This window comes from Erigeron canadensis, chromosome 9, assembly GCF_010389155.1.
Source record: "Erigeron canadensis isolate Cc75 chromosome 9, C_canadensis_v1, whole genome shotgun sequence".
Classification (NCBI taxonomy): Eukaryota; Viridiplantae; Streptophyta; class Magnoliopsida; order Asterales; family Asteraceae; genus Erigeron; species Erigeron canadensis.
The window spans coordinates 4,073,126-4,085,202 of record NC_057769.1 but is presented as its reverse complement, the minus strand read 5'-3'; the positions used below and the strand labels follow the sequence as shown (position 1 = coordinate 4,085,202).

General features: G+C 31.8%; 1 protein-coding gene across 1 annotated transcript; it reads right to left on the bottom strand.

The window, feature by feature from the left end:
* Positions 1-9,319: 9,319 nt before the first annotated feature.
* On the bottom strand, positions 9,320-11,626 carry LOC122582715 (probable protein phosphatase 2C 25). Its single transcript, XM_043755138.1, has 3 exons — positions 11,148-11,626; positions 10,408-10,746; positions 9,320-10,318 (listed from the first exon to the last, which is right to left on the bottom strand). Exons 1-3 carry the CDS (start codon positions 11,559-11,561, stop codon positions 9,977-9,979), a joined length of 1,095 nt encoding a protein of 364 aa, XP_043611073.1. The 5' UTR covers positions 11,562-11,626; the 3' UTR covers positions 9,320-9,976.
* Between the last annotated feature and the right edge of the window lie 451 nt (positions 11,627-12,077).

Here is a 12,077-nt window from a genome sequence, read left to right as displayed (position 1 = left end):
GTATATAATAAAGGTAAAAAAAATTTTCTAATCACAAGTATTTTACATCATTAAAAGCTATCATAAGCTAGAAAAATGTTATTATTTTTATGTATTCTAGTAAACAAATAAGAGTACAATAAAATTAAAACGGATAAACAATCATGAAGTGAGTTTTGTTTGTCCACACGAAAATGTCTGGCTAAGGATGATTTGAGGTAGGTTAAAGACCAAAATTTGGTACGGTATCATAAAAAGCGAAACGAGCTTTTAGTTTATGCAAATGCTAGAATCGCATATAACTTTATTTACAAATATCCGAATAGTATTCTTAAGTATCGTAATCATTTAACCAACTCTAACCACACATTTATGTATACATATATTGTGTATATATTAATATAAAAAATTTGATTTTGGGCCTTTGGGGTGTTGAGGTGAAATTTAATGTGGTAACCGAAAGTGAAGTTGTCATAAGGGAATTAATAGAGGAATGGCTCATTCTCAAGTCCACATCAACTGCTAATTGAAGGTATCCAATTCAGGATCTTGCTACATAACTTGTTTGTTTGTTAGCACAATCCCATCAGAAGATCACTTGATAAGGGCAATCTTGTCTTTTTCCGCTTTAAATTCAACTAATTTTATAAGGTTTGAGAAAATAAATTGCAAACTGAATGTTAAATTTTTTTTTGGCAAATTGCAAGAAGCTAGAATACAAATTTTCATGGATCACAAGTGTGGTGGCCAATTACAAAGGGTACAATTACAAAAGTGTCAATCACGTACAAGTCATATGAGTACTTAACAGTTAACACACTAACATTAGCAACCATCCCGTTTTGAATCTCCCAGAAAGCCTAGTGGAAACCACAAAAATTACTAGTGTAGGTATCTTAAAAGAAAAATGATTAATGAAATTCATGCAAGTCACATGGACCATATACGTAATTTTCTTTGATCATATGAAGTCACTTGAATTAGTGTATCACTATATTACTAAACTCTCATTGTTATAGATACATCATGAAAATAGTCGTCATTAATTACTCCAATCTTTTAACCGTGTTTTTGATAAACAACTTTTTATTTTAAAGGCACCAGCGGATTAAAGTCTAACACCTCCCATACAGGTGTGTCCAAGGCAGTTCGACTTCTGATAACACCTTAAAGGGTTCGCTTTCGATATGTTAGATGGATATAGTGTTGATAAGGCTCCCTCATCACATTTGCATGTGCAAAATTCAAACATGAGACCATAGGAAAAAACCACAGTGTAGAAAACCCCTGACTACTAGCAGTGGTGGATTTAGGATGAAAATCACGTGTGTCCAAATTTAGTTAATTTAGGTAAAGAAAAAAAAATATTCCTGCATTCTATAACGGACCGGGTCTTCACAAAACATCATATATATATATATATATCCAAATGAAATTCTTTCGGAAATAAAGTTCTTTCACAAAATACCTATTAACATTTAAGCGAATTTCTTATAAGATTTCATAGTTCTACCTTGTCATATCGTTAACTCAACTTCTATTCTGACCACTATCATAAATACAAAGAGATAGCTTTTATTATTGTACAATTTTTACTATATATAAGAATTGATTCTTGGTAAATCTTGTTTAGTTGCTCATTCCTTTCACGACCACTCTTAAATCTTGCAAAATTAGTTGTTGGGTTATTATTATTAGACAATAGGACTATTAGAAAAAAACTTTTGATAATTTTGGTGTTTTAATTTTAAGAGATTTTAAATTAGAATTGAAAAAAGAGTGACTAAAACTCTTAAAGTTTAGAGGTATGCTACTAATGAACCATTAAGATTAGAAGAAAAGCCTATGTGTTTTTGAAATTACTTTATTTTATAACTAACTGATATAGGTTTAGATAAATATGTATATCTAATTATATTTTATTTACTTCAAATGATTCAAAAACTTACTTAATTTACCTAGGTTTGTTTCCTTAAATAACATGTGTCCAATTATAATTTTCTATATATATGTTTGCTATAACAATTTCCGATCTAACGTTGATCCGTAGAACTAGTTTAATGCCACATGAAACTGTACTTGACTACTTGACTACAAGACTAACAACCCCAATGGCTTTTCATAAACAACTTAAAACATGTAACTATGTGAGGTCATTGCGCGTCTCGTAGGCACAATTCTAGACTTCTAGTTAATGAAATAACCATGGTCTCAAACTTCTAGACTTCTAGTAGTAGTTATAAATGCATAAAATATTATTCACCAGGCTTAAAATATGTGAGCGAGAAAAAAAACCCAATTAGACATGGATTGTAACAGAAAACGGTTTATTTATTTTGTCGTATATATGTGAATATAGCAAGTAAACTTTTTAGGATATATTTTGGAAAAAAATTGGAGCTTTTCTATGTATGGGGAAAATGGTGCTAAAGAGACCATACATAACTGATCTCATCGGACGTTAGACAATTCAACGTGCATAACTAACTCCAAAATATACCTAACACACATGTTATACCATAGCTTCCACTTGTTACAGTGTGGCTCCAATTTTTTGTAGTAGTTTTATATTAAAATCATATTAAAAAAAAAAATTAATAAAAGTTATTCTTATATTTTGTAAAGAGGATTAATAGTAGTGTTCAAACCTAACAAGTTTAAACATATACTTATTTTAATCACATAGCATTGACGAGCTAATTAAAGGGCTTAAAATACCAAAATTAATAACTGCTTAGGGGAAACATTGTTAAGAAAGTTAGGGGAATACCTTTCAAAAAAAAAGAAAGTTATGGGAATAAAATGATACATGATAAATTGATATTTTAAAAGTTATAGTAAAAAGTAAAAACACAAAGTAAAAACTTTTGATGAGAAAGTTAAAATAACATTTTTTTCATAATTAAAATTACTACAGAATAGTAGTTATAAAATTAAAAAGCCATAAAATAATAATAGTAATAAAAAAGTTAGTACATTTTAGTAATGGGGTGACTCTACTATATAAAAGTTTTAGCTTATATGTTCAAAGTTAAAAAAATAAGAGAGAGAAACGATCGAATTATATCTTTAATGAAATTTATCACTACGCCAATCATTATTATTTTATTACACAATCATACTATAAAATATTTCGACCCCTTCATATATAAAACATATTTATATCAACTACCTACATCATTTTTACGCTACGTACCATGCACCATCACCATCCGTCACCTCATCACAACACCGCCATTACCGTCACATTGCGTGAGTACCATTTTATTAATGATAAATATATCGTTGGACATGGAAAATGATCAAAAAATGGTTACGGAATACTTCAGTTGGATTATGCATATCTCAGCCAAAAAACTTGTTTTCGGTTAACCCAACCACTCAATCAAGGAAAAACTCATCCGTTAATTACCTATTTATATCATTGGATTTAGTAAAATGAGTGATAACTCGATCATTTGTTTATATGTTATGAGTTATATAGTCTATGATCTGACATTGTAAATACGTGTAAATTTTGTATATGTGTTTATATAATTAATAATCTACCTAATTAAGTACTCCGTATAATAATGTTATAATGAATATAATGATAAAGTTATTATGTTTACAAGTTGTCTTAGTTATGAACTTATGTTCAAGCATATCAAGATTTTTAGCGGGCATGTAGTGTTTAATATAGATCCCAAGTTGTTCCTTAATTTGGCCTTTAATTGGCCACCACACAACTTGGACAACAAATTCACATGCAATCTTTATCTGTGAATCTTGCTTAGTTTTTTAATAGGCTTGGAAAGTTACATGTGAACATGTTTCCACTCTCAGTATTTGTTACATGAAAGCTGGATTCTGATGTTGGATGTAAGCCTACTTCATGTGGATTTCAAAATTCATTAGAAGGAAACAAATTTTTAGTGTCATATGTCAAGATTATATGTAAGATAGTTGTATGCATGATGAAAACATAATTAGATTCAGATATTCTTATATCGGTTTGAACATGCTACCTAGGTTAAATTGAATTTCTGATTTTTTATATATACCCTATTATAAAACAAACTACCATTTATTCTTTTCAACTTTCTACCTTTAAAATTTTTAAAATACTCTTAATTTTCCACATAATATCTCTATAATACTCTTAATAAAATTATTTACAAAAGATATATTTCTTAACCATAAAATAACTACATTACCATTTACATCAACTATTTTTAGATTAATAACCACATCGTTACCACCACCGCCACCATCACCACTCACTGTCGTCACCGCCGCCGCATTACGCGGGTACCCATCTCGTATAAGAATAAATAAATAAAACTACAGTAAAATCTCTATAAATTAATAATGTCGGGACCGAGGTTTTTTATAAATTTATCGAGATATTATTATATCGATAAATTAATAAATTATTAATTTAAGGATGTCCGTGTATGACCTTCAAAATTTCCCTTTTTAATTTTCATTTTCAATTTATGTTCACACATTAAATTAAATGAACTTGTCAAGTGCATTGTTTTAAGTTATAAAATAGATATTTTAATATACATGATTCTAGATATTTCATTATAATATGCCCAATGGGAAATATTAAAATCACATAAACTATGGTTTCTAAACTAAAAGGTGTAAAGAAATCAACCATGACCAAACAACAAAGAAAATTGTTATGCAAATATAAGAGAGATCATCAAAGGTGTACTCAATAAGATTTGGTGTAGTGGGTTGACAAAACTTTCGATCAGAAAGTTACTCAAACTACAATATCAAAAACTCTCAAGAGATCATCGGCTACAACACTTCACAACTTTTTGTTACAATACGAGAAGACAATGCCTCAACTATTAAATGCAATGAGAAAATTTAAACATGAACTCAATATAGATTCCAACTTTTAAATAAAACAACTGACTATAGATTCTTTTTTGCTAGACAATGTTAGAATTTTGAAATATTTAAGAAATTATTAATTTATAGTTTTATTGGGACTAATATATTTACATTGGGTTTTCAAAAAAATTATTATCTTATTATTTTATTGATTGGGGTTCAATTTTTTGGGACCGGACAAATTATTAGTTTTATCGAGGTTATTATTTTATCGAGTATTAAATTATAGAGGTTCTACTGTAGTGTTCTATTTTTCGAAATGACATATTTCTCCAAAAATTTATCAAATATGACCCATCAAGACTTCGAGTTATACTTTCTCAATAGTCGATATATATGTTTAGACTTAAATAAAATGTTTCTTAACTATTAGTTTATTTGGGTATGTACGTGAGCTATCAATTTCGATAACATTCGTCCCGTGATCATTGCCTTGGCTATTTAGAAATAAAGAAGTATAGTACTGCACGGTAGACGTGATACAACAGCTATGGTGAGAGTGGTATACGGTGATGGTGGTGGCAACTGGTGGTGATAGCGGCGTCAGTAAATAGTGTAAGTTATTAATATGAAATAGGGTAATGTAATTATATTTTAGGTGTAAAGGGGTAAATTCATTTCATTAAAAGTAATATAAATATATTAAGTTGAGATATTTAAAGTAATGAATAAATATAAAGGATATCTTATATATATCAAATCACCCAAATGCTTTATATAAGTATAGATAAATATAGATATTGAAGAAAATAAACAAGCAAGAAACTAAAAAAATAGCAGTAATAGACTAATAGTTGTCTAAGTAAATAAAATTAGATGGGTGTCAGCACGTTGTAGCGGCAAAAAAAAGATAATGTTTAAGGTGTTGTGACAATGATATATTTTCAAATTAAATACTTAATGAGAACTTTTATTTGTATGATAGTTTTTGATAATAACAAACAAACAAAAAAAGATTTGATGAACAAAAAGAATTTTAATAAAGTCTTAAACTTTTGTATTAAGATAGAGGATAAATTAGACATATCAGATTGTTAAAAGTTTAAGGACTGAGATCAGTTTTTTTTATAAGGGGTATGGATAGTTGTATTTTTATCATAAAAGTTCATGAGGGAACTTTTGATTAGAAACCTACAAATTTTGATATATGCTGTCGAAACATATATATATAGGCGTTTAACATTTTCCTAAATAATAAAGTAAAATTTTATTTCAAATCGGTAAACGTAAATACCAGAAAAATATGCTTGAACAATTTTGAGTGTGAATTTTGTGATTTACCTAATAAACAATACTGATGTTTTATTAAAGACCAAAACTTTAATGCGATGGCTCATATGTATATTTGTTTGAATGAATGTTTAGAAGAAGACATGGGAAAGTGAAGTTGTCTTGAAAATATTTGGAACGAAAGAGAAGGAAAAAGGAAACATAAAACATAAGACGTGGGATGTCTGCTGGTTTGTCGATTTTGGAGGATTTCATGTTCTCCGTCACTATTTGTCCTGCTTTTCTAAGCCTAATCCACATTACACAAACCACCCTTTGAGTCTCAACATTTGATGCTGACATCCATCGCAACTTTTGACTTAAATTTGAGGTTAGCTATAAGGTGGTGATGCTCTCACACCGAAAAGATTCTTATTGAGTGAAAACGATCCATCAAGCAGCACCGGATTTTAAATGGTAAACGAGATTTTCTTAAATGATACGAGTATTTTAAATGGTAAACGAAATTTTCTTTTTTTAAAAACTTGTTGCACGAATCAATTGTCCTACACCTACAAAAGGATAATGTCAACTAATTTTTCTAGAGTATACAATCAATCGGTAATTCGACAATTCGGGGGACACTTCACCCTACAATGATAAAGTTATACACGTACACTAGATTACGAGATCTATACGTATACTAGATTACGAGATATATACCATGAACCGTTACAGATTATTCTAGGAAAAAACACACAAACTCGACACTCCAAATAGTTGAACTCAAGACCTGTGATAAAAACCAATGATGTGTCTAATAGGCTTCATTTGCTAAGTAACAATAAATAAATAAATAAATACATGGAGTGTATACTCTTATACCCTGTTTTATGGGTTTGCATTATGTTTTTTAATTGTTATGCATGGTTAAAAGTTCTTCATTGAGGTTGCATACGGGTGGAACAAGTATAATGATGAAAAAAATTGGTGACTGCTAGAAAATAGATTGACATATGCTTCCATAATCAAGATGTACCAATAAAAAGAAACTTTGACATGTAACACAACTATTATTTATCAGTTGTAATTTGGAATGGAATGGATTAGTTTGTTGTATACAACATCGAACACACGAGATAGTACATCAACGGTTAATTGTTCAAAACTTACAAGGTGAGGAAAACTACATATGATTCATGAACCAGTCATGTCACATTGTCACATGACATATGTGGACATATTATTTCTATGCTTTGAGCCTTTGACCCATTTGGGCCCAATTTCCATTATTTGAAGACCCCAATCTTACATTGGTCAAGCTTTCTAACATGGAACATGTTTATTATTTAATCCTTTCTTCTTTTAAGATTTCAGCATAAAAAAAAAGGAATGTATTTTGTTACGGGTGTTAAGTTCTATCCCACACCATTTGTCCACTTATGAAAAGGAAAAGTGAAAGTTGAATTTCTAACAGATTACGATTCAAGCAGTTCTTGTTAACGTATATCGTTTATTTGCCCATGACTTTTTTGTGTGATCTGCGCATATAAAAACCAGACTATTATATTCTATGAACGTTGTAGCAAATAATTGCCAGCTCGCTGGCTTGATGCACCCAAATTTCCCTTAAGTCGGGGTTCGAGACTTGCTAAATGTATTTCTTGGCCCCCTGTTAATATCCCTTCCAGTTTGCTGGATGATAAGGGCTGTTTAGGTACGCCAGTACGTTTCGGGTTTTTTTTTGGGCAGCCGCCTCAGTTTGGATGTAGCGGGATCCGGTTGAGAAAACCGACTACCCACATTGAGTAGTTCCATACCATGTTAGGTGGGGAGTATATCAGCATTTGAATAATATGCACCTGTCTAAGAAAAAAATTCTATCAACCTTGTATTCAACGGATAGTCGGATACAAATTAAAAGTAAAAAAAAAATTCACATAAGCAAATAAACCAAAAAAAAAAAAAAAATGCCCCTTAAACTAAAGGATAGACCATGACTCAGAACTTTTTCGGTCAACTTTCACATGTCTAGTAGACTCGGATTGAACGAGATCCACCTTTACCAAGATAAAATAAAGTTGATGCAAAATGATAAATATTATTATATACTTTTTATAGTATAAGATATGATATGTATATAAGTAGTGGAGATCGAGTTGAGATTGAAAGATTGAGTGGCAAGATTTTATACAACATCACAACTTTCATGTGATTGTACTTCTTACTTTCAACACAAGGTCTCACATCCTTTGGATTTTTTGGTCTCCTAACTCCAAGTCTCATGTATCTTCTTCTTTATATTTTAAAATCAGTATATATATATATATATATATATATTTAAGGAAAACATGTTCCAAGGTTATTATGCATTTATGCCCACTCGGCCAACCAACATGGGCCAAAATATTAAGGTCCAAACGTTTCTTTATTATTTTAAAGATTTTATTCTAACAAACATTATAAAGAAGTCAAAGAAGGTCTAAGCCCATCATCATTAGAATACTATAGTGATCACTAGTTAATTAACAAAGAAATTCTCCATGCAATTGAAGTAGTTCACTATATATAATATATAGCCTAAAATTGTTTCAACTTATATTTCTTTTGTACAATAATGTTACTACTATTTCAAAAGCGAAGAGCGTAAGCCCACCAGGTTAAAAAAGCCAAACCCCGACCAGGAAGTATTAGCGGCGACGTCGCCGCTAATACTGCGGGCCCCCATGTCCGTAATGGTAAATCTGACAGAGAAAATAGCGGGCCCCCTGCCAGTGTCAGAGTATTAGCAGCGACGTCGCCGCAAATGCCTTGGTCGAGTTAACTTTTGTCTGATAGTGTTACCCTTCTAAAGACCCATCCTAGTATCATTGGAATAATATTGCATACTGTCTTGCAATAAGTTCAATATGGGCCATTTTAAGAATCAAAGTCAACTACTTGTTCTATCTACCTCCTAAATATCTCCATAACGTAGGTAATCTTGACTAATCCATCAATGGCTGCAACGGTTCATTTGAATCATTTTTTAGCTTCTATTATATACCACATGTTTACTTGTTATTAATTGTAGTCTTTGATTTGGTCAAATATGGTTGTGTTAGGATTTTGGATCCCTTTCAGATACCATTATTATTGTTTGTCGAAATGTGAGTTTTTAGGAAGAGTTTATATTTCTTGACGCGATGTATTTCTTAGTTTCTTACTAGCCATTTTATTTTAAATAAATATATTATAATTACTAAAACATTTTTACTGGGTTGACTTAAGTATTTAACCCGAAGAAAATAAAAACTTCAACGTGTTACATAGAGAGTAGTGGATTTTTAAACCATTCGGCCTCTGATAAGCGGTTTTTTCTATAACTACTTGAATCCCAAAAATAAGACTGAGAATTACAATGAAATCAAACAGAGAGTCATTGCCATTAGATGAAAAAACCTTCTCGTTCCGATTCTTCCATAGTGTCCATTAAGAGCAAAGGATATCTCCCTCAATACACTTCTTAGCCAAAGTAATCCACTAATCAGCGTTCCATCAATTACTTGCAGTACATCTCTTGGATCAGTTCTCGCAAATATACGTTTTCCTTGGCCGTGCTTGTAGAGGTAGATTTTGAGGACGTTAGCTGCTAATGATGGCGTAAGCATGTATTCGTTATAATTTGGCGAAGTAAATCAAAAGTGAATGCTTTTAACACAAGTTCAACTCGTAGAAAGAATGAATGAATAAATTTTAAAGTATGCCCGTTAACGTTAATAGAAAGAATAAATGAATGAATGTAGTAAGTTAATCTTTGTTAAAACTATAGTCCTAGATATCACAAGAAACAATAAGATCATCAAAAATCCGATAAAATTGTTTTCTTGATGATCTTTCTAAAATTTCCATCCCATCAACAGAAACGACCAAGCTGAACGATCATCACACTCGTATCATCCACGGATCCTCGAGAAGCTGAGAGCTCAACGAGCTTCTTGCAAGCTGAACTTGCTTGTAAACTATCTATAGATGAGCAAAAAGGTCGAGCTAGGTCAACCGCTTCTTGGTTACTTACTTTATCCCATAAACCATCAGAAGCCATGATCAAGAATTCGAATTCAGGACTGAGTTTGAAGATTTTGGTTTCGGGTTCAGCTGTAATCCATTGTTTTAGGCTACGGTCACCAATTCCTCTTGAAACCGCTAGTGATCCAAGAACTCGAGAAACACCTCTACTGGAATCAACATAACCACCCTGCAAATTATCACATAAATATTCAGTGATCTAATTTTTTAAAATGCACTCTAAATTGTGTCTAAATAGTATGATTTGATCATTCTTACCAAGGATTCAATTCTTTGCTTTTCGTCTAGTCTTGAAGGGCGATGATCAGAAGTAAGGGCTTCAGCCGTTCCACCTCTGCTGACAACCGCACGACAATCACCAGCGTTTGATACAACAAGGTTGCCCGAGTTAATGATAGCCGTCACACAACAAGCCCCGCCGCGTTGTTCTTGCTTTAAAAATGATGAATCCGTGTTTAAGTAACCTTGTTTGATTGCTTCAACTATTTCGACTTCTCCCCTCTTTTCTACTTCATCTCGGATCTTGCTTTCTAGATTTTCGACTGCAAATTCAGCCGCTTTTGATCCACCATGACCATCAAAAACACCAAAGAACCCCTATATAAAATGAAACAGATAACAAGATTAACACCAAATCTCTTCAGAACTCCGCATTTAAGTGTACTTAAAACACTACAAATAGTTAAATAGACTAAAACTACTAATCCCATCAGAACTCGACAGTTAAATTAAAGTCAACACTACTTATAAAGGCCTAAAATTAAGGGCCATATATCATATCAAAAGTCAAGAACTAAGTTTACTTTTATCACTCAGAACTCCACAATTAAGCGTTTTAAACAAAAACACAACAGTTCCCAAACTTTGCCAAAACGGGTACGGGGAGATAAGCTATAGACAGTCTTTCCGGTAAACAAAAATAATACGAGTACTACAGAAACTACAAAAATAAATAAATAACTCAAAAAGAACAATTTATAAGAAGATTAGTAAAATACCTTTTTATTATCTCCATTAATTTCAACGTTAGCAACAAACCGATCTTCCATGGCATCTCTTTTCCCTCTCTTACAATAAACCGAATACCCATCACCATCAACCACCACCTCCTTCCACCGATCTTCCATCGCCGGCGCCGGAGTTGACCGGTCAACACAAAAAGACCCGACAGGAATATCTAATCTAGTGGGTCTTTTTCTCTTCAACAAAGTTGGAGAACAAGTGGGTCCATCTTCATTTGACGCTCTAATAAGCCCACTCACCGGAGTTAGTGGCTTTTGTAGCCGGAACTTGAAAGATGACGACGGCGATGATGGAGAGCGGGTCAAAGTCAAAGGCTCTGGCGATGATTTGTGAAAGATCGATTGTGACGGTGAGAACACCGGTGAGTTTGAGATCGCAACGGTACACATGTTTTTGTTTTTTTGTGTTTAAGAATAATTGTTTTTGTAACGGCTTGAAAATTTTTGTTTGATTGAATGGTGAGTTTTTGGGTTGAATTTATATGGAGAAATTTAAGGAGTGGTCAAAGTGGGACCTTCTTTAGTCTTCTCCGTGTTAATTTTGTGTTTCCTTTGTTTTGCCACCTCCGATTATATCTAGGCGTTATATTATACTCGTATGTATATGTTTGTTTGACTAAATTACCCCTTGTGGATGTTTTTGCTTATAAATTTGTAACAAGTATATAGAAACATGTATTTATCATTATAAATTTTTTCATTCATTATTTCTATATTCAATCTTGTCGTGTATGTTAGACTTATAAATTTTACTGTAGTAAATTTAGTCAATTGTATATTGTATCGAGCATTCGATCGACTTATTACAAGACTTCTAGAAATATTTACAACTTACTACTAAACCTATTTGGCATTTTGGCTACTTGGTGTATGCATAAAACTATAAAAGGGCATAAATGTCAAAAT

Bases quoted from the DNA above. Each gene is read 5' to 3' on its own strand.
- LOC122582715 (XM_043755138.1), bottom strand. From the start codon at position 11,561: ATGTGTACCGTTGCGATCTCAAACTCACCGGTGTTCTCACCGTCACAA. The intron at 10,747-11,147 runs GTATTTTACTAA...CATTTTATATAG, and splicing joins TTAATGGAGATAATAAAAAG to GGGTTCTTTGGTGTTTTTGA. The intron at 10,319-10,407 runs GTAAGAATGATC...GATAATTTGCAG, and splicing joins AGCAAAGAATTGAATCCTTG to GGTGGTTATGTTGATTCCAG.